Source organism: Macrotis lagotis, chromosome X, assembly GCF_037893015.1.
Source record: "Macrotis lagotis isolate mMagLag1 chromosome X, bilby.v1.9.chrom.fasta, whole genome shotgun sequence".
Classification (NCBI taxonomy): Eukaryota; Metazoa; Chordata; class Mammalia; order Peramelemorphia; family Peramelidae; genus Macrotis; species Macrotis lagotis.
Window position 1 is genome coordinate 560,481,970 of NC_133666.1, and position 24,340 is coordinate 560,506,309.

Sequence of the window (24,340 nt, forward strand, 5' to 3'; positions counted from 1 at the left end):
GGACTGCAAGGGGGACAGGAAGTCATGTATTTGTACTGTTTGGTAGAGTTGTGAATTGATGTAGTCATTCTGAAGAGTAATTTAGAACTTCATCCAAAAAGTCATTAAACTATACATATCTTTTGATACAGTGATAGCACTATTAAGCAATAACCAACTAAGATTTCAAAAGACCCATTAAATATGACAAAGTGGTAATGAATTCAGGATACAAAATGAGACATTTTCTGGAACATAGCCAATATGGTCATTAGAGAGAGAGAGATAGAGATAGATAGAGAGAGAGAGAGAGAGAGAGAGAGAGAGAGGAGAGAGGTGGTTTGGGAGAAGGGGTTTTTTTTCCCTCTTTAATGACATATGGGGAAAGAGCTGGGAGAAATTTTTTAATTAAAAAATATATTTGTTTTAAAAATATTCAACATTAAAAGGGTCATCTATCCAACAATCACTCTTCCTTATGAATATTTAGGTTTAAATCCAATTGGGAACACACAATTCAAGTACAACATTTGGTTTCATTCTTAGTCCAATGGGTATAATCTCTGGAATGCAGTCAGGCTTTTCCCACTATGCCCCAGATATGCACAGTCTAGAATTCACCCACTGAAAATACTTTCCATTTCTGTGACCTCTTCCTCTGGTGGTTTCTTCCAGAATGTCCATTCATCAAGGAAAAGCCAGCTACAGTTGTGCTTGCATTCCTTTCCAGGTTGATTCTGGACTTTCTCTACTATGCCTCTACAATCCCCTTTCCCCTTTCTGAAACCTTTTCAGCTTCCTTTCCTTTGTTTCCTGCCCCCCACCCCATTAGAATGTAGGCTTTTTGAGGGTATATTTCTGTTTATATTTAGATTCCAGTGCTTAATAGTGCCTGGAATATAATAAGTAAATACTTATTGATTGACCATTATTCAATGAAATTCAAAGGCATAAAATTGAGAAAGCAATTGGTGGGTTTCATAGTGGTATTAGTCTGTTTTATATAGATTCTTCTATACTCACCTGATCTCTTTGCTTGATTCTTTTGTAAACATATTCAGCAAATGGTTTCCGAGGAATGTATTTTCCATCTCCTGCATTGACATTAAAAACTCCAGCTTCATATACCACTTTGCCTCTTGAAATAGTCACAAGGGGTACCCCATGACAGACCATTCCCTCAAATATATTGAAGTTAACAGCTTGATGATGAGTTTTTGCAGAAATAGTTCTGTATTAAAAATGGAGAATAACATGCACTATCATTCTTAATCATTCTATTAGTAGGATTTCTTAACTATTTTTTAAATGGAAAAGTAGCATGGGGGGGATAGGTTGGGTTATTTGTTAAAAAGTGACTGATGGGTCAAAACAAAATGTATCAAAGAATAAAAAAGAGATGAATAATCTTCCATTATTTTTTAAAAGAAATCTCTCATTAGTCTTTTTCAGTGTGGAACATAAAATACGTGAAGAAGAATGGCTTAGGAGAAAAAGTCAGGATTCTATTAAACCATAGCTTTATCACATTCTGAGAACTGACTATAAGAATTGAATTTGATATTAATATTTCACTACAAAGTAATTAGGCTTCCTAAGAATATAAAATCAAATAGGCAACTGTTTCCATTTATTAAGGCAGGGAAAAAATGTCCTTTGGGTTTAAATATCAATTTTTATAATCCTATCTGGAAAAGTTGGATTTTTAAAGAGCAATTTATATTTGGAAGGTTCCTTCTAAAGAAGAAATCCAGGAAAAAATTTAAATCCTTAGTGGGTAAATCCAGAAACTCTTGCATATTCTGTATGCTTTTCAGATATGACCTGCCATTATTTTTGGCAGAGAAGATTATAACTATAGTTTTGGGGTTTTGGAGAAATAATCTTTGTCCCAAGAACTTCTAGGATCATCACCTCCAACTTATCCAAAGCACCAGCCTTAAGAAGCAAGAACAAAAAATACCTAGACATTCTCCAAATAGTGCTTTGAAATTATTTACTACATAAACAATGCATAAGAGATTAAAGCAAAAGGAAATTCATGAAATACCAACATGCAACAAGGATACCTTCCAAAAATCATATAAATTACAAATGCCTTATATATAATAATGGGGTTATTTATAGTCCATCATAACTGTGGAGGAAATTTTTCAGGAGCTTCTCTTTAGGACTTTTTATACCAATTCAGATAGTTTGAGGTCCTTGTTTGTGAATATTAGAAGACTATTGTGTTAAGGTTGTGTATCTGTAAAATCATATGGAGTAAGAGTTGGCAATAAAGTAGGAATCTATCAGTTGTCGAATAGCTAAACAAATTGTGGCACATGAATATAAGTACTACTATGTCATAAGAAGCAATCTAGAGAAGTATGAGAGGCCTTATGTGGACTGGGGATGCAAAATAAAGAATGCAAACAATAACTAGATGATGTAGTGGGATAAAGTGCTGGACCTGGAATCAGAAGAATCATCTTCTTGAGTTCAAATCTAACTTCAGATACTGGTTGTGTGACCCTGGACAAGTCATTTAACCCTGTTTGCCTCAGTTTTCTCATCCGTAAAGTGAACTACAGAAGGAAATGGTATCACTTCAGTATCTTTGCCAAGAAGACCCAAAATGGGGTCACCAAGTTAGATAGAACTGAAAAATAACTGAATTACAACAAATTACAATATAAATAGAAAGAACCAAAAAAAAATTGAACACTGACTAAATATACTGACTAAGCATGTCCCCAGAAAAGAATTGAGAAAATGTCTCTCTCTCTTCTTTATTTTTCAGAGGTCGAGACCATGGGAAATGAATACTGCATATATCATCAGACATGATCGATCACAGGCTTTGATCAGGAAGGGATCTTAGAAGTCACTGAATCCAATCCTCTCATTTAACAGAGGGAGAAACTGAGGTCAAGAGAGGTTAAATGGTTTGCCTAGAGTCCCACAGTAAGTGTCTGTGGCAGAATATGAACCATGGAATCCAAATGATATATTGGTGGGTTTTGTTGTACTACTTTCTTTTAAAAATAATATAGCTAACATTTATATATCCCTTTGCATATGATTTGCATTTGATTCTTACAATAACCCTGTGAGATAGGTACAGATAAAAAAACTAAGGTGAGAGAGGTACTATTATTATAATATTCATTTTATAGATGGAAAATCTAAGAGACACCAGTAAGTGTCTCAGGAAAGACTTCAACCTAGTTCTCCCTGACTCCAAGTGAAATATTGGTTAGTTTTGCTGAATAATTTCCTCTCCCCTCTTCCCTCTCCCCTCTCTCACCGTCTCTCTCTGTCTTTCTCTCTCTCCATCCGAAAACAAAAAAAACCCCAAAACTCCTTTATTGTAAGGGATCCCTAGCTGGGTAAAAAAGGGCAGGGGTGGGTGGTCCTGGTGGATATACCAAAGAACTTCAGGTTTGGCCAATGATCAAAATCCTTTATTTAAAATATATGGTCTCCGGCCAAGATGGCGGAGAGAAGACAGGCACCGTTCTAGAGTCTCTTGATCTCTTCCCCATCTATCACATGAAACAAACCTCTTAGAGGAAGTCTGACACATGGAACCCAGAGAGAAAAGCCAGGAGAAAGAGCATCTACCTCAGGATTTGTTTCCCGCTACAGCTTTGGTAGAATTCGGGTGGGTGAATATCAGACCCGGATCAGCCAGAGTAACAGCTGAATTGGAACCGGGAGTCTGAGGGCCGGAGAGTGGGACCTGCTGGATCAGCTGTGGGGCTGGATGAAAGGGGCTTGGGTCTGTGGGGAAGCAGAGGCACTGGTGTTGGTGTTGTCCCCCTGGAGCTTGGGGAGGGGGCTGTGGGGAGAGGTCTGGTGCAGGAGAGCTGTGGACACCATCGCTGGGCTCCTTCAGTCTGAGAAACTCTGAGCCCAGGCCTCCATAGCACTGAGGCCTCCTCCAAAACAAACAATTGCAAACTACTTCTGCCTCAGGCCCAGGTGTGTGAGCAGAAGAACCAGCCCAGCTGAGGAATGATCTCAGGCCAGGGTAAAGCCCACCATTGATTGAAGGCAAAAGAATTCAATAGTTCCAACTCCTCCCTTTGGGCAAAGGGAGAAGGTCTCTCAACCCAGGTCACAGCCACTCCAGAGAGGGCAACCAGCACCTCCTACTGGCCAGCCAGAGAAACTGCACTCAGTAAAGCCTTTAGTGATCCCAAGCCCAGGTGAACCAGCCCCACCCAACTCAAGGTCTTAGCATAATGAAGAAGGGTCAGCAAGGTGGATCCATAGAAGAAATTCCTGGAAGGGAAAGACCCCAACCCAGAGAGACCTGGAACCTCTGAGGAGAATACAATCTGGTCTCCAGCACAGAAAGACTTCCTCGAAGAAATAAGGAAGGAGCTTAAAAATTTGGGAGAGACAATTAATACCTTGCAACAAGAAAAGAAAACCTTAGAAAGTACAATTGGACAAACACAAAAGGAGAATAAATCTCTCAGATCATCAACTGGACAATTACAAAATGAGAACAATCCTCTCAGATCCTCAAATGAGCAAATACAAAAAGAAATTAATTCTCTCAAAACCTCAGTTGGTCAAATGGAAAGCTCTCTCAAAAGTAGAATTGACCAATTGGAAACGGAGTTGCAAAAGGTTAATGAAGAAAACTCCTCCCCCCCAAAAAAGAATGGAGTCTACAGAAACTAATGACTCCATGAGACAGAAAGAGTCAGTTAAACAAAATCAAAAACTAGAAAAAATAGAAGCAAATGTAAAATACCTCATCAACAAAACCACTGACCTTGAGAATAGATCGAGGAGGGGCAACCTGAAAATTATAGGACTTCCTGAAAACATTGAAGAGAAAAAAAAAGCCTGGACTTAATTTTACAGGATATAGTGACAGAAAACTGCCCTGATATCATGGAATCAGAGGGCAAAGCAGTTATTGAAAGAGTACATCGATCCCCACCAGAAAAAGATCCTAAAATGAAAACACCAAGGAATGTTGTGGCCAAACTGCAGAACTATCAGATAAAACAGAAAATCCTGCAAGCAGCCAGAAAGAAACAATTTAAATATCAAGGAGCCACAGTAAGGATCACGCAGGACCTGGCTGCATCAACATTAAGGGATCGAAGGGCCTGGAACGAGATATTTCGAAGAGCATGGGAGCTTGGAATGCAGCCAAGAATCTACTTTCCCGCAAAGCTGAGCCTTCTCTTCCAGCAAAAAAGATGGACATTTAACGAAAGGGAAGAATTCCAAAAATTTCTGATGAAAAGACCAGAGCTAAACAGAAAATTTGGAGGTTCAAGAGACACATGAAAAGGTTAAAAAGGGGGGGGCGGTAAAAGAAAAAAATGTAATAAATGTAACTCTAACAGAGAGAATACACCTTGCCAGAAATAATGGACATTCATGACCTATCCATGAGACTACTATCTAATGGGATGTAACTGGCTTTAACCCCATTTGGGAGAAAGACTAATAACTCTCAGGAATTTAGACTTTATTCAACAGAATATACAGAACTAGAAGGGTCAGACAATCAGAATTTTCTATGACTTAGATAGAATGAACTAAAAAAAAAAAAACAACACTACTGCCCTAAAAAGGGGAGGACAGGAAAGAGACGGGCGGAGGGAGGGGATTGAATGGGGTAAATCGCATTACACTAAGAGATACAAAAAAACCTATGGTAATAGTGGGGAAGAAGAGAGCAGAGGAGAAACACCTGAATCTTCTTCTCATCAGACTTGGCTTAAAGTCAACCTACACATACTCAGTTAATATATACAACATCTAACCTTTCAAGTATTAAAAGGAGAAAAGGGGAGGGAGGATGGAGAAAGGGAAGGGGAGTGGGGGAAATAAGGGGAAATAATAAAAGGAAGAGAAGGGAAAAGGGAAAAAGGGAAAGGGGAAAGAAAGGGGAAGGTGTGATATAGGAGGGCAAACACACGGAAGGGGGTGGTTTTCAGAAACAAAAGACTGGGGAATATGGATAAAGGGTGAGGAAAGGGGGGAAAAATACAAACAGAGGGAAGATAGCACGAAGGGCAATAATGAATTAGTAATCATAACCTTAAATGTGAATGGGATGAACTCTCCCTTAAAACATAAGCAAATAGCAGAGTGGATTAAAAACCAGAATCCTACAATCTGCTGCTTACAAGAAACTCATTTGAAGAAGAGAGATACATATAGAGTAAAGGGAAAAGGTTGGAGCAAAATATATTTTGCTTCAGCTAAAGTAAAAAAAGCAGGGATAGCAATCCTTATCTCATACAAAGCAGCAACAAAAATAGATAGCGTTAAAAGAGATAAGGAAGGAAACTATATCCTCCTAAAAGGTACCATAGACAATAAAGTCATTTCAATATTGAATATATTTGCACCCAGTGGGACAGCATCCAAATTCTTAGAGGAGAAGCTGAAAGAATTACAGGAAGACATAGATAGCAAAACTCTACTAGTGGGAGACCTCAACCTCCCGCTATCAGATCTAGATAAATCGAATCATAAAACGAACAAAAAAGAAATTAGGGAGGTAAATAGATTGTTAGAAAAATTAGATATGGTAGACTTATGGAGGAAACTGAATGGGGATAGAAAGGAATATACCTTTTTCTCTGCAGTACATGGAACTCATACAAAATTGACCATGTACTAGGACATAAAAACCTAATGATCAACTGCAGAAAGGCAGAAATAGTGAATGCATCTTTCTCAGATCACAATGCAATAAAAGTCATATGCAATACTAGGCCAAGGTGATATAGACCCAGAACAAATTGGAAACTGAATAACCTCATTGTTAAAAATGAGTGGACCAAAAAACAAATTATAGAAAGAATTAACCATTTTATCATAGATAACGATAATAATGTAACAACATACCAAAACCTATGGGATTCATTCAAAGTAACTCTCAGGGGATATATTATAGCTCTAAATGCTTATATGAATAAATTGAAGAAAGAGGAAATCAATGAACTAAACATGCAACTAAAAAAATAGAGAAAGAACAAATCAAAAATCCCCAATTAAATACCAAATTAGAAATTCTAAAAATTAAAGGAGAAATTAATAAAATTGAAAGCAAAAAAACTATTGAATTAATAAATAAAACCAAAAGTTGGTATTATGAAAAAACCAATAAAATTGATAAACCTCTGGTCAATTTGATTTAAAAAAGAAAGAATAAAACCAAATAGCTAGTATCATAAATGAAAAAGGTGAACTCACCACCAATGAGGAGGAAATTAAAGTAATAATTTGAAGTTATTTTGCCCAACTCTATGCCAATAAATATGATAATCTAAGTGAAATGGATGAATATTTACAAAAATATAAGTTGCCCAGGTTAAATGAAGAAGAGATTAAATACCTAAACAATGCTATCTCAGAAAAAAGAAATTCAACAAGCCATTACTGAACTCCCTAAAAAAAATCTCCAGGGCCTGATGGATTCACAAGTGAATTCTACCAAACATTTAAGGAACAATTGGTTCCAATCCTATATAAACTCTTTGGAAAAATAGGGAAAGATGGAACTCTGCCTAACTCTTTACATGAAACCAATATGGTACTGTTACCTAAACCAGGAAGAGTTAAAACAGAGAAAGAAAATTATAGACCTATCTCACTGATGAATATAGATGCAAAAATCCTAAATAAAATCTTAGCAAAACAATTACAACAAGCCATCACTAGGATAATACATTATGATCAAGTAGGATTTATTCCAGGAATGCAGGGTTGGTTCAATATTAGGAAAACTGTTAGTATACTCAATTATATCAACAACAAACCTATCAGAAATCATATGATCATATCAATAGATGCTGAAAAAGCTTTTGACAAAATACAGCATCCATTCCTATTAAAAACACTAGAGAGTGTAGGAATAAATGGATTATCCCTTAAAATAATTAGCAGTATCTATCTGAAACCATCAACAAGCATTATACTCAATGGGGAGAGGCTAGAGGCATTCCCAATAAGATCAGGGGTGAAACAAGGGTACCCATTGTCACCACTACTATTCAATACTGTATTAGAAATGTTTGCATCAGCAATTAGAGAAGAAAAAGAAATTAAAGGAATTAGAATTGGGAAGGAAGAGACAAAACTCTCACTCTTTGCAGATGACATGATGCTCTACCTAGAAAATCCCAAGAAATCATCTAAAAAACTACTGGAAACAATTAGCAATTTTAGCAAAGTTGCAAGTTATAAAATAAACCCTCATAAATCCTCAACTTTTCTATATATGTCTAGCAAGAAACAGCAGGAAGAGCTAGAAAGAGAAATCCCATTCAAAGTAACCTCAGACAGTGTAAAATATTTGGGAGTCTATTTTCCAAGACAGACTCAGAATCTTTTTGAAAACAATTATAAAAACACTTCTCACACAAATTAAATTAGATTTAAATAACTGGGCAAATATCAACTGCTCATGGATAGGTAGAGCTAATATAATAAAAAATGACAATTCTACCAAAACTATACTATCTGTTTAGTGCCCTACCAATCAAAATTCCAAAACATTACTTTAATGGGTTAGAAAAAATTGTAAGTAAATTCATATGGAGAAATAAAAAGTGAAGAATTGCCAGGAGCTTAATGAAAAAAAGTGCAAAAGAAGGTGGCTTAGCCCTACCTGATCTAAAATTATATTATAAAGCATCAGTCATGAAAATTGTTTGGTATTGGCTAAGAAATAGAGTGGCAGAGCAGTGGAATAGACTAGGTGTAAAAGCAGGAGCTGATTATAGTAATCTGCTGTTTGATAAACCCAAAGAGTCTGGCCATTGGGATAAAAACTCCCTCTTTGATAAAAAATTGGAAGTTAGTATGGAAGAAACTTAGATTAGACCAACACCTCACACCCTTTACCAAGATAAGATCCAAATGGTTACAGGACATAGACATAAAAAATAATACTATAAGCAAATTAGAAGATCAAGGACTAGTCTACCTGTCAGATCTATGGAAAGGGGAACAGTTTATGACTAAGGAAGAGTTGGAGAATATCACCAAAAACCAATTAGATGATTTCGATTACATTAAATTAAAAAGCTTTTGTACAGATAAAACCAATGTAATCAAGATCAAAAGAAAAGTAGTAAATTGGGAAACAATCTTTACAACTAATGATTCTGACAAAGGACTCATTTCTAAAATATACAGAGAACTGAGACATATTTTTAAAACAAAAAGCCATTCCCCAATTGACAAATGGTCAAAGGATATAAACAGGTAATTTACGGATGAGGAGATCAAAGTAATCCATAGCCATATGAAAAAATGTTCTAAATCATTAATTATTAGAGAAATGCAAATTAAAGCTTCTCTGAGGTACCACCTCACACCTCTCAGATTGGCCAGTATGACCAGGAAGGATAATGATCGTTGTTGGAAGGGATGTGGGAAATCTGGGACACTATTACACTGTTGGTGGAGCTGTGAACTCATCCAACCCTTCTGGAGAGCTATTTGGAACTATGCCCAAAGGGCAACAAAAATGTGCATACCCTTTGACCCAGCAATACCACTATTGGGTCTATACCCTGAAGAGATGAGGAAAAAGGGTAAAAACATTACTTGCACAAAAATATTTATAGCAGCCCTGTTTGTGGTGGCAAAGAATTGGAAATCCAGTAAATGTCCTTCAAATGGGGAATGGCTTAGCAAACTGTGGTATATGTATGTCATGGAACACTATTGTTCTATTAGAAATCAGGAGGGATGGGATTTCAGGGAAACTTGGAGGGATTTGCATGAACTGATGCTGAGTGAGATGAGCAGAACCAGAAAAACACTGTACACCCTAACAGCAACATGGGAGTGATGCTCAAGCTTGAAGGACTTGCTCATTCCATCAGTGCAACAATCGGAAACAATTTCAGGTTGTCTGCAAAGGAGAGTACCATCTGTATCCAGATAAGGAGTGTGGAGTTTGAACAAAGTGCAAGGACTATTCTCTTTAATTTAGGAAAAAAACCCAGATAGCTTATTGTCTGATCTTGTTACCTCTTAGACTTCTCTTCTCTTTTAAGGATATGATTCCTCTCTCATCACACCCAATTTGGAACAAGGTACAACATGGAAACAAAGTAAAGACTGACAGAGTGCTTTCTGTGGGGGTGAGGGGGGGAGGGAAGCAAGATTGGGGGAAAATGTAAAAATGTAAAATATCTTTAATAAAAATAAATAAAAAAATAAAATAAAATATATGGTCAATATTGAAAATTATGACAGCCTTTGGATTGCTTTCAGTAACTCAAGTCATTCTTTTTTTTTAAGGCTTTTTGCAAGGCAATGGGGTTAAGTGGCTTGCCCAAGGTCACACAGCTAGGTAATTATTAAGTGTCTGAGATAGGATTTGAACTCAGGTACTCCTGACTCCAGGGCCCCATGCTCTGTCTACTGGGCCACCTAGCTGCCCAACTCAAGTCATTCTTAGGACTTTTTTTTAGGTTGTTGTTTTTTGCAAGTCAAATGGGGTTAAGTGGCTTGCCCAAGGCCACACAGCTAGGTAATTATTAAGTGTCTGAGACCGGATTTGAACCCCCAGGTACTCCTGACTCCAGGGCTGGTGCTTTATCCACTACACCACCTAGCCGCCCCTCAAGTCATTCTTAAAGGAATAACTGTGGCCAGTCAAGGCAATTCAACAAGTTATTAAATGCTTACTAGGTGCTATGGATACAAAACAAAGCCAGAAAAGTTTTCTTCCCTTAAGAAGCTTCTATTTGAGGCAGGGAATAGGGTGAAAAGTAGGGCAGGGAGAGATAACAAGTACTAAGAAAAATAAATACAAGATAATTTGAAGAGAGTAGCACAACTGAGGAGTTAGGAAAGGTTTAATAAATGTTTGCTGAATTCATTTAATTGAATTGAATGAGCTGGCACCTGAACATCATTCAAGCCTCCTTCTCCTATTGGTGTGCTCCTTTCAGGGATCTTCATTTTGGAGTCACTTAATAAATGATGCTGTTTGCCTGCCTGGAAATGTAGATGACAGCCAGACTGTGAAGGAGCTAAAATGCCAGTCAGGAGCTAGTATTTCAGCCTAGGGGTAATAGGGACCTATGTGATCCCTGTCTGCCTCAGTTTCTTAATCTGTAAAATGAGTTGGAGAATGAAGTGGCGAACCCCTATGGTGCCTTTGCCAAGAAAACCAAATGGAGTTGAGAAAACAAATAGAAAGTACTGGGAATTTTTGAACAAGGGAATGAGATGGACTAAACTATAATACCTTGTTTCTCATTGCTGTTTGGGAGACTCCCATGCCTTTCATTTCCTATTAACAGGCATAAGTCAAAAGCAATTATCCTCAGTTTGTGTTGTTAGGTTTATTCCATAAGTGGATTCATTCACATCACAGTAGTTTGCCTTGGTTACTCTTGGAGCACATATAGATAGGCCAATCTCTATGTATTACTGAGTGTGCCACAGGCCTCTTACTGAGTTCTTATCATACATATGTCTCCAAGGCTAAAAATGTGAATAAGAAAAGAGTCCTGAAGAGAAAAATATTAGGCTAGTATCCAGTTTAGTGATTTTGATATTGTTCATATTATAGCTGTAGGAAAATGGTTTGTCCCTTGCTAGCAGTTTTTTTTATTAATTTTTTAAAATATTTCATTGCTTTTACTTGTGAGAAAAATTGTCAAAGCATAGCCCAAAGGAGTTCCCTTTACTAGTGGTTTGCAAGGACAGGAATTAAAGAAGGGCAGTAACTGTCCCTGTGCCAAACTGATCCTCTTCTTTGCCAAGATGGTTTTTTAAGGTATTTTATACTATTTTCTCCACTTCAGTCACTTAACATATCAACTAGAATTATTAAATCAACTAGGATTATTAAAATCGGCTATTTCTATGATATCTGGAACATGGAGTTTGTGAGAAGGAATAGAAAAATAATGGGATTTGGACTTGAGAAAACCTGAGTTAGAATTTGGTTAGTGATTCTAGAAAACAGATTGGAGATAAACCTTCAAAAATAAATTAAATAAATAAAAGAAATTTAAGCATATCCTTTCTTTTTAAAGCATATTCTTTTTGACCCAGGGATATCACTACTAGGTTTATCTCAGATAAATAAATGAAAGAAGTAAAGATCACATAAATACTAAAATATTTATAGCAGCTTTTCTGCAGTGGCAAAAACTCAGAACTAAGGAGATGCCTATTAATCAGGTTAATAGCTGAACAAAGTTATTTGAAAGCAATGGAATATATGCAAAAGAATGAAGAAAGGAAAGAATTGGAGGAAATATATGAAAGCAGCAGAATATTAATATGCTAGATGAAATGACAAAAGAAATGGATTCAGATAAACCTGAAAAGACTTGTAAGAACTGATGCAGAGAAAGGTGAGTAGAACCAAGAGAACAATTTATACAATAATAACAACATTGCAAAAACAATTTTGAAAGACTTAAGAATTCTGATCAGCATACAATGACCAATTATGGTCCCAGAGGACCCAAGGAGCATACTGTCAACCTTCACCCAGAGAGGTGATGGACTTAGAGTGAAGAATGAGACATATATCTTAAACATGTCCAAAATAAGAATTTGCTTGACTATTCATATTTATTTTTAAAAAGGATTTTTTCCTTGAGGTAGTTCTAGATGGTGGGGGGTAGGGGGAAGTGAAAACAAATGCTGGTTAATTAAAATAAAATTTAAAAAGTATCTAGCTCGGTGACTTTAGGAAAACCCTACATCTCTGAGCCTCAGTTTCTCATCTGTAAAATGGGACTGATGATAAAACATTGCATTTTAATGCAATCTCATGTGTTAATATTCTACTTTGAATATTCCATACTGGTATATGTATAGAAACAATATAATGCATCACAGTAGATAGAAAACTGGACTTGTATAAGGAAGGTTAGGATTCAAATCCTGCCTCAGACACTATGACATTCTGGGCAAAACATTTAACCTCTATGAGCCTCAGTTTCTTTATCTGTAAAATGAAGATAAAAATAGCACCTACCTCCTAAGATTATTGTGAGGCTCAAACAAAATAAATAAAAGGTGCTTTGCAAATCTTAAAGTACTATATAATTATGAGCTATTGTTACTATGCCTTCTTCTATGGAACCTGAAGGGTGCTATGAAATGAATGTGGATTAAAGATATTCAGGCAACATAAAACAAAACTGTTCTTTACTAGGAGCCTAACTGGAATCACCCCAATGGAAGCTTCCATTTTGGAAGTAGACATTCAGAGTCAGAGAACCTGAGGTATAACTCTGCCTCTTCCTATCTTTGGTCAATTTGTGTTACCTCCATGACTCCTATAGAAAATGGAGCAAGGAGGAGATTGCACTAGTTGACCTCCAGCTACAAATTCATGACCTCTTGATCATTTCATAATGGAATCAAAGCTCTTCCTTAATTTCCTGAGCTCACTTGAAATGCCACCTCCTCCAAGAAGCCAATTATACAACAATGAAATATTTATAAAGTGCTTAGAGGAAGCCTGGAACTGGTTAATTTATTATTGTTGCTGTTATTATTATTGTCTGGAAATTACTTCATGCATACTTTTTTTTGCAAGGCAATAGGGTCAGGTGACTTGCTCAAGGTCATATAATTAGGTAATCATTAAATGACTGAGGTTAGACCTCAGGTTCCTCCTGACACCAGGGCCAGTGCTCTATCCACTGTATCACATAGCTGCCCCCTATTCATGCATACTTTAAAGCAAGGGTTTTCAAACGGAAGCCTGTGAACTGGCTTTATTTTGTTTCCTTTATGAGTTCAAATCTGGCCTCAGACACTGAATAATTGCCTAACTGTGTAACCCTGGACAAGTCACTTAATCCCATTGCTTTAAATAATTTTTTAAGTTTTTTTCCTTTATAAGAATATTTCAATATAAATGATTTCTTTTGTATTTCTATTGTGGCCCTCTAGTCAGGAAGATCTGAGTTCAATTCCAGTCTCAGATGCTTGCTAGTTGGCCTTGGACAAGTCTCTTAATCTGTTTGCCTCAGTTTCCTTATCTGTAAAATGAAGGCAAGGACAGCACCTACTTTGGAAGGTTATTGTGAGGATCAAATGGATTAAAATGTGTAAAGTGCTCAGTATGGGATCTGCTTATTCCCTTTCTATTTAAAAGTATTATTCTGAGAAGGGGTCCCAAGCCTCACCAGATTGATGAAGACTAAAATCCCCTGCTTTAAAGCAGGTAAAGTTTTTGATGTTAGTTACTACCCTCCTTTCTCAATATATATGTGTGTGGACATTTTGTATACATCTTGCATCATGAAATTTTGAAGGCAGGGGATGTTTCCTTTTTTTGGCCAGCAGTCAGTGAGTTACTCATCTCTGCTGAGTTGGGGTGAATTTGTCAAATAGATATGACTCTCAGTCACTTCTAACCTCATATAGATTCAAGCTCCCATTTGGCCTTTAAGGTTTCTGGAAGCCATCAGTCTTGGCTCTGAGCCGAAACCTCTTCATCCTTTTAAAAAGTGCTCAAGATAGCAGAGAGCTTTTAGATATAGATTTGTTCTTTTAACAATTTCTTTGAAGTGACAGGACATGTCACTTTAGAATGACCCAGGAAGGCTTCTTAAAAGATGAAAAGTTGTCACTTACCATGCTTCACCATCATTACGCCAAGTTGCTGCCCAGTGTACCCATCAATTTTACCTCCCCTATGTGTCCAAATTATACACTAGCCTCCCAAGGAAGAGGAAATCAAGTTGTCAGTTCAATTCTATTTAGGACGATGCCTTAAACCTTCTCTGGGCCTAACTAGGTGGCAGAATATAGTAATTCATGCCCATGAAAAGTGGACCAAAATATGAAGAGAAGAATAGCCTGATTGTCCTTCAAATTGGTTCTTGAAATTTGTGATAGAGGTGATATATGGGAAAAAAGACAATTTACACAGATGTATGAGCCAATATTAAATTGAGATCATCCAAACATTCATTTGTACCTACTATGTACAAAAGAGGAAGAGAGGCAGTCTCATAGCTTGAAGATCAGGATTCAAGTTCTACCTTTAGCCCTTGGTACTTTGGGATCCTGGTCTAGTCACTTAACCTAATAATGCTCTGGGTTAGTAGTGTCAAACTCAAATAGAACCAAATTCCTGAGGGCAACATTGACTTATAAATTGACAATATCTATTTTGTATTGGGGCAGGTAGGTAGGGCAGTGAATAGAAAACTGGGTCTGAAGTCAGGAAGACTCATCTTTAAGGCATGGGACCTTTCTTCGTTTTGTTCTCTTTGTAAGAATATTTCAATATAATTGTTTTCTTTTGTAATTCTATGATGACCCTCTAGTCAGGAAGATCTGAGTTCAAATCCAATCTCAGATACTTGCTAGCTGACCCTGGACAAGTCACTTAATCTATTTGCCTCAGTTTCCTTATCCATAAGATGACAGCACCTCCCTTGGAAGGTTATGGTGAGTCATTGCCCAACATGCAGGAAAATCAAGCAATTTTTCTTCTCTTAAAACTTTGGTCCACTTTCCATGAGCAAGCAACAACAACAACAACAGCAATTTTGTATTGTATTTTAATCTATTTTGCTAAATATTTCTCAATTACATTTTAATCTAGTTCTTGCCTTACTTCCAAGGACTGAGTTTAATAAGTTTGCTCTAAGTAAGTGTCTAAGACTAATTTGAAAAGAAGATGCCAGCCAATATTAATTCCTGATATCAATGAAATCATAGGTTATGATTTCCTTATCACCTTATTACCAAAAATCCATGTAATCATTGGTGATACAAACACATAAATGAAACAGTCCCTGCTCTTAGGGAGTTTACTTTGGACTATTTGATAACAAGTATAAAGAATAGACATATAGAAGGTAGGGAATGATGAGAACCCTTTAGGAGAGAGAGAGAGAGAAAAAAACATGGTTAGACAGGAGAAACAAGAAAGGCTAGAGGAGGGGGCACTTGAGCCTAGAAGACAGATCTAAAATCACAAAGAGATAGGGAGAGAGTTAATTCCCTAAATGTGCTATGATCTGTGGCTAAGCACAGAGAACAATGGCAAATCAGGCTCCAATTTTGATGGAATAAAATATATCTTTCCATATCCTTTTCAGATAGCAGAGAAATGAAAAGTTTAGAAGCACAATGAAATACAAATTAGATATGCTTGATTTAAAAAAGTTAGCAAGATGTAAAGTGGGATTAAGGGTTGATCTTCTAGTGGAAAAGACCAGGGTTCAATTCTTGCATCTGATAACCTAGCTATATGAGCTTCAGCAAATAATTTAACCTACCAGTGTCTCTAGGCAACCCATCAAAGACTATAAGCCAGGAATGGGATGGGAAATAGTATTTGTAGAGGATGTTTCTACAATGAAAGTTCACAACACAGATTAAATCACAGTTTCAGAACTCCTTTTTCAAAACAAACTAAAAAAGCTTAACATGTTCCTGTGGGAGATGATTCTAATCAAGAATGTGGTATATCTACTAAAGAAATGTCTGTTTTTATTGAGTGATCTGTGGGAGTCTCTTCAAGTGTTTAAATGCAACCCAGATATTTACTATATTAAAAATGAAAGCATCTTAGTATTGTCATAAAACTAGTTTTGCCCTCTCAGGGAGTCTCAGACAGGGGTCCTGGGACAAAACATTGAAAACCACTGACCCTCAAGGAAAGAGTCTTGCACCTGGGGTTGGAAAAACTGGGTCCAAGTCCCTTTCTGAATCATCCTTTCCTCCTTTGTAAAAGAGGTATATGATGTTTATACAACTGATTTCACAGGGTTGTAAGAATAGCATTTTGTAAATCTGTAAAATGTGAGCTGTCATTATTATTCACGGAAGATTAATACTCCCTGGCAGAATTTCTATTCATGCTTGCAGGTGTGACAGAAAAGACTGTTGATCATTGTTTTTATTTTTCTCATGAATATATTTGCAAGAATCCCAGAATAGCATGTCTTTATGTATAGTTTGGGATTTACTCTTACTGGAGAGCCAGCCTGGTAGAGAAGGTAACATACTGTACTCGGTAAGCAAGAAGACCTGAATTCAGATCCTAAGATAGACATTATCTGTGTGTGATCCTGGACAAGTCATTTCACTTCATTCAGGCTTAGTTTTTTAAATATGTGAAATGGGGATAATAACCTCACCTACCTCCCAGGGTTGTTGGGAAAATTCAAAGAAATAATGTGGGTACAGTATAATTTTCAAACTTTAAAGCATTATATAAATGTGTTATTACTGTTATCTTTAAATGTTATTATTATTTTCAGTCAATTAGCAAACATTTTTATCGTCTTTCCTATGCGTTCAACCCTGAGATAACACAAGGAATCCAAAGAGAGATCAAAATTAGATTTTGCCCTCTTAGTAGCATACATTCTACCTGGGGAGACAATAAGATTTAAACAGAAAGGTAATCTCAGAGTGAGCTGAGATTTGAACTGAGTCTTGAAGGAAACCACTAGACAAAGATGAATGGAGAGAGAATTCCAAGGATGGGGGAAAGATTATTTAATAACACAAAGGGTTATAGTCCAGCATTAAATGGCATGAAAATCAGTAATAACTAATGAGTTACTGAGGAAACTGAGACTCCAAGATTAGGAAAAACAACCACCAATATATAGTTTATTAGGAATACCAGCAAAAGTAAACAAATTGAAACCCTCAGGATTTGGAATCAAAGGATCTGAATCCTCTACTCTGAGATTTACTATGTGACCTTGAAAAAGTCAAGTTATCTTGCTGGGTTTCTGTTTTCTCTTTGATAAAATGACAGGGGGTCCAAATGACTTCTAATATCCTTTAACACTCTCAATCTGTGATCCTGAAGCCTCTTCTCAAAAAAATTTCATGATCTCAGTTCTAAGAATAAAACCTATACTCATAGAATTGTAATATTTTAGAAGGAAAAAGGAATTAGAAATCATGTAACCCAGTTCTATCATTTTACATATGAATAAACTAAGAAGTAGTGAAATGATATACTCAAGGACACACAGCTTGTAAACGATAGAACTAGAAGTTAAGATTAAGTATCCCAAAGTACTTTCATTATACCCAAGATTCATTCTTCAGGAATTTATAAGAGCAAAGCTAGTGCCTTAACATCTTCTTTCCAAATTTCATCTGAAAGGAACTCTCAGAAACCTGAAAATTATTTGAATGATTTTCATATGAAGAGAAGCAGTTTCCCTAAAGTGAGAAGAAACAACAATTTTTAATATCTTGAAATGCAGTCCAGTCCCTCTGCTATCATCTAGGTTACTCAGCCTCTTCCTGAGGTAACATTAGTCAATCAGCCAACATCTGTGGATGGATAGGATCATGGGTTGAGAGTTGGAAAGGACCTCAGAGCCCATCTACTCCTACTCTCTCTGGTTGTATCTGCAAGTTTCTCTTGAATTCAGCTTTGATCAATTTAAAAAAAGAATTCTTAAAGGGAGTAGATATAGAAGGATTAATTTTTTTTGAGGAAAATGATTCTCCAAAGGTATGTAGAAAATCAAACTATCATTGTTCTGTTTGATGAAGCATAATGATAACTGAACTTTACTGTAGATATTGTAACAATGCATTATCTCATGGCAGAATTTTGTCTATTGTCTGAAAAGTCTGTATCTGTGAATCTTAAGAGACATGTTAGAAAAAGATTTTCAAAGCTATTAATATCTCTGTCTTTGAATTTCTCTCTGAGCAGAAATGCTTAGAAGAGAACAATCAATAATAATAATTATTAATAATAATAATAATAATTCAAGGCCTGTGCCTAAAATAGAGAATATAGATTTTTCTTCCATACCCCTAACCAATTAATTCCCAGGTGAGAGACTCCTATAGAAGTTTCAATTCTATTTTGCATTTCCTTTTCTCTTTTTCATCTCTTAAATGGAAATCTACAGAAGTTGCTCATTCTCTTACACTTTGTCCTATGTTTTCTAATATGGATGTTTTTCTAAAGTCACTGTTCTTCCTGAAGGAAATGATTTCCTAGCTAACTATTTCTGGTTGGCTCAGGCCCAGAATAGTATAATTGCTTAGCTCACCAGGCAATGCAGCCTTTGAGTGAGAGAAATGATTATTTCTCTTTTATATTAATAACCAATTATCAATTGAGATTAAGATTGTTTTCTTTCTATTTCCTCATTCAGAAATAAACTTCTGGAGATTAAACAATCAGTCTTTGAAGACTATTACTGATCTTGCCCCAAAATTAACCCCACCTAAACTTTCTTATCTTGGTGGAATTGTTACCCTACCCAACCAGGAAAAAAACCTTACATAGAGAATCTAATCGAGGTGAATTCTGGTCCATTGTGTTCACTTGGACTTGAGTGTGGGGTACATCTTTTGATGTACTCCCAGGCAGTGGCCTGGGAGTAAGAGAGATAGTATCCAACTCACATCTACTAGCACCTTATTAGAACAGACCCACTTCTCATCATAATATTAATTCTCTTATTAATTGTTAACTAATCAGAATTAATTGGCACCTACCAGGAACACCCACTCTTCCAAGGTCTCTTCCAAGAGACCTCCAGGAGGGGTTTTTGATTTATGAGAGATACTCAAGTGATCATTATTTTATTGCTTATTTACCAGTCATAATTAATAAAATGATTAATTACTCAGAACTTACATCTTGTGAACTTTTTGTACATTTATAAGTAGTCTATACTCTTAGGTTAACTGATACTGAATCTTTGCTAGTAGAATTCAATTGGAATTAGAAATATGGTTGATATTGCTTCAGACTATCATATTATTTCACTGCAAGACAGTAAGATATTAAAGAATATAGAGTTGGAAGGAACCTCAGAGGCTAAATGGTCAATTCCTTTATTTTACAGAAAGAAAAACCAAGACCCAAGCAAGTTAAATGATGATGAAGACTGAGAAAAAAATACTCACCAAGAAAATACTTGGCACTATCAAATGTATCATAAACTAATATGAGAAACAAAATTAAAGAAGATGTGTTGGCATCTGCTTTGGTGCTGGACCTTGGAAGCTGTGGGTTCTTTTTTATCTGATATGTAGCTGAAACCTCCTATATTTGCTCTCTCCCCAATAAGAGTGGGAATACTTTGAAAGAAGCATTTTTTTTCTATTCTTATCACTAGAATTTAGCACAGCATTTTGTATATAGCAAGTCTTTATTAAATGCTATTTCATTTATTCCTTGAGGCCATGAAGCAAAATGGGGACATGCTACTTGTATGGAGAGGATGAAGAAGACTCTAAACAAGTTGACAAGACTTTACTAAGCCTTTACTTTGTATGAGGCATTGTCCTGAGTGTTGGGAATGTAAATATAATCAGAAAGAAAGACAGTCTCTACTTTCAAGGAACTTAAATTCTAATGAGGAAGGATAATACATAAAAAGAAAATGAAAAAGGTAAAATTGAGAAAAGTAGCATATCAACAGTGGTCATGGTAGAGAAAATCCAGAATAAAGGAGTATGGAGAAGAATGAAGACAAGGGTAACCTGGGCATCCTTTTTTAGAAGGAAGACTCTGGGAGGAGCCAGACAATCAGAGGAAAAGACCAAAGGGAAATAAATAGGTAATTGTAAGGTGAAACGTTAGGGGTGAAGTAGACTTCTTAGAGATTTAACTTCTTAAATCAACTTCATTAAATCATGATGATAATCTCAATTTTTCTTCTGTGAAGCACAGCTATAAATAGTAATTATTTTAGGAATCATTTTTCTCGAAGAATAAGAATCATCATGTTCTCATGGACATATAAGTTTTAGCCACTCAAAATATCTCTTTGAAGGGAGCAGAGCTCCATTTGCCATTGAGTTTCAAAGACCTTTTCTTTTTCCTTTGATGCTTTTTTATGGCATAGAAACTACTTCTATCTTTTCCTTTCCTTCTTAGAACATTTGCTTCATTTCTTTATTCTGCTTTTAGTTATCCCAGCTTTCAATTTGAATTTTCAATAACAATTTCAGCTTTCCACTAGATCTTTGGCCTGCAGGGTTGGCTTCCTGGACTTCTCTTTCTCTTCTTTCTTCCTTTGGACTCTCTGGGGCATTTATCAGCCCACAACAAAAGCTCTCAATCTTTCCATTATTTTCTAGTAGTGCTTCTATTATTGACTCCTCTACATAATAATGTTCTAATACTATACAAACTGGCACCTAGAGACAATTATCTATATTGTATCTCTCTCTCTTTTTTTTTTAGAATTTAACACTTCTATATCTATCCAGAATTTTAACCAGTTTAAAAAGAATTGCGACACAGACTATCTTCAATTTATCTAGTATATAAATGACTTGAATATTTAAGCTCCTTAATAGCCAGGACTAGTTTGTTTTCACTTTCTTTGCATCCCCAGAGCTTAATAGAGTGTATGTACACAGTAAGCACTTAATAAATACTTACAGAATGACACTAATGATCATTCAAAGGATCTCTCAAGATTAAATTCAGCATGATTTTATTTGTCAGATAATCAATAGACATTTATTATGTGCTTTCTATCTGCCAGGCACTGTAGGATATCAGTTGCAGGGAATACAAAGACAGACACAGTCTCTCCCCTCAAGTAGCACTATTGGAGTTCTCGCCTCTAAAAACCTTTGAGGACCCATCTACTAGGATTCAGAAATCCCTCAATGAAAATTTGGCTTGTTTAATCATGTAGCAGTAATAAAGATATGATTATTGGCTGATATCACTCTCCTACCATGAAGAATAATGAGAAATTTGCCATTCTAAGACAAGTCAATAAGTATTTGTAAATCTTACTAGGTCACAGGGCAATGTGATAAATGCTAGAAATAAAAATACTGGCCTTGGGCAAGCCACTTAACCCCATTGCCTTGCAAAAATCTAAAAAAAAAAAAAAACAAAGACGAACAATTTTGAGGTGGCTGGGTGGCGCAGTGGATAAAGCACCAGCCCTGGAGTCAGGAGTACCTAGGTTCAAATCTGGTCTCAGACACTTATTAATTACCTAGCTGTGAGGCCTTGGGCAAGCCACTTAACCCCATTGCCTTGCAAAAACCTAAAAAAAAAAATACAAGCAAAGACAAAAACAACCCCTACCCTCAGGGAGATGATGATGATGTTTGTCTTTCATTTTTAAAGAAGACCATGACATCAGGGAGCTGATGCCATGACATGAATGTGAATTGGATTTCAGAGGGGTTGCTATGCTAAGTCACTAGCCTCACTTTCTCTTCCAGAGCCATCTGGGTCCAGTGACAATAAGGTTCTCACATTCTGATGATAACTTCCATGTTAAAGATGATAGAATTTGGAGCAGCTTAGGTGTGCAATGTATATAGAGAGAACATCAGATTGGGAATCATGAAGACATGAGTTCAAATATGGCCTCAGATTCTTATTTTCAAAGTGTTTAGCACAGTGTCTGTTACATAGGGACATATAAATATTAGCTATCATTATTATTATTTCTATCTTTATTTTTTTTGCAAGGCAAGGGGGTTAAGTGACTTGCCCAAGGTCACACAGCTAGATAATTATTAATTGACTGAGATCAAATTTGAACTCAGGTCCTCCAGGGCTGGTGCTCTATCCACTGCACCACCTAGCTGCCCCTTCATTATTATTATTATTATTATTATTATTATTATTATTATTATTATTATTATTATTAGCAAGGTCGTACATCCTACTGTGTAGCCCATTGCTTCAGTTACTGGGCAGAAACTGGGCTATCAACTCCTTAAGGAAGAATACAAGCAACTTGTAAATAATACTTTATAATGACAATGCAGAAAATCTCCCCATCTCTCCCCAGGTCTATCAAGCATGGTGCCTATTCCTGAGTATCTGAAAGGAAGAAAACCTATGTGTATTAAGTGCTTAGTATGCATCAGGTACTGGATGACAAATAGTGTTTTTGTATACAATGATTCAAAGATAAAGAAAAAAATTTTCCAATTGTTTGAATGGATAAAGAGGAAATGTTATTTTGAAAAAAAATTAAAGTACTGAATACCAATACTAACAAAACTAACAAAAGAACTGGAGGAGGTAGAAGGAAAGATATCTTTGTAACTGAAAAGCAAATCTTTCTGCTTGTCCCTGAAGAGAACATATTTAGAAGAAAAGAAAAGTAAATATAAACCTTCTATAAAGACATTACAACTGTGAAATGCAGCAATAAGTCTCTACTGACAAAAGAATCTTGGCCAGAAAGGGAATGGAGAGCACTTGCATCAAGCTTAAATTTAACCCGTTGAAATTTCTACAATTATTGCTAGGTATATCCCCTGGCACCAAGAAGAACAAGTTGAATTGCTTTCACAGTCATTAAAGCATAGAATTTTAGAATTGGTGTCAGTGGCCATTTTGTCCAAAGCCTGAAAGAATCCTCTCAGCCACATATTCAATAGACCTATTAAGTAAATCCTGGAAGGAAGTAATGATAACAACTAACATTCATATATATATATATGTATATATACATATATATATACATATATATATATATACACACATATAATATGTTTTTCTGGGTTTGCAAATATTATCTCATTTGATAATTAACCACATCCTTGAGAAGTAAATTTTATTATCCTCATTTTGCCAATGAAGAAACTGAGGCAAAGAGAGATTGAGTGATTTTCCCAGGCTCCCACAGCTAGTAAATACCTGAGAGAGTTAAACTCTGCTCTTACTGATTCCAAGTCATACTTCTTAATTCTGAGAGATGTCACATAAGGTTCATAATAAACAGAGACAAGACTTGAATCCCAGTCTTCCTAACCACAGGGCTAAGTGCTTTCTATCCTATTTCGCAGTCTCTTAATTAAACTTTTCAAAAACATCTTAACTGGTAGCCAGCATTTCTCACCTCTAAATCATCTTGCATCCTGATGTCCTACCATTCTTCCTAAAATACAACTGAAATGACCTCTCTTAATAGCACATCTTACATTGTTATCCTTCTAGAGAGAGTGGCACTTTGGTTCAAGTCAAAATGCTAAGCACAAGAGATTTCTTGCTGGCAAGCATGAAAATTAAAGAGAAGTTCCCAATCCTAGTTTTTGTCTCTAATTCTCTCAAGTCCTAAATTTTATTTAACATTCCAGCTAGCACACTGAAGAGCTTATCTCTCTGCACAATAATATACCTTTCACTTAAACTACCTCATCTGATCCTTACCCAAATTCCACCTAAGGAGTGAGGTAGATATGTAATATACAAAATTGAAATGTTTTAGAGGGCAAGCAATATATTATATTTATCTTTAAAACCCCCAGCCAGCACATTTATACTTAATAAAGGTCAAACAGACTCTAGATGAATCATAGGAATCTTAGATTTGGAACTGGAAAAGATCTTAGAAATCATTAAATCTAACTTCCTCATTTTATTGATGAGGAAACTGAG

At 36.0% G+C, this 24,340-nt stretch overlaps 1 protein-coding gene across 4 annotated transcripts in view; it reads right to left on the reverse strand.

The window, feature by feature from the left end:
- Positions 1-24,340, reverse strand: part of DPYS (dihydropyrimidinase) — a 124,145-nt gene that overhangs the window by 15,941 nt on the left and 83,864 nt on the right. For all 4 annotated transcript variants that reach the window (XM_074200928.1, XM_074200930.1, XM_074200927.1 and 1 more), the window contains one exon: positions 1,003-1,210. In XM_074200928.1, the coding sequence (XP_074057029.1) occupies positions 1,003-1,210 (208 nt within the window). The remainder of the gene's footprint in view (positions 1-1,002; positions 1,211-24,340) is intronic.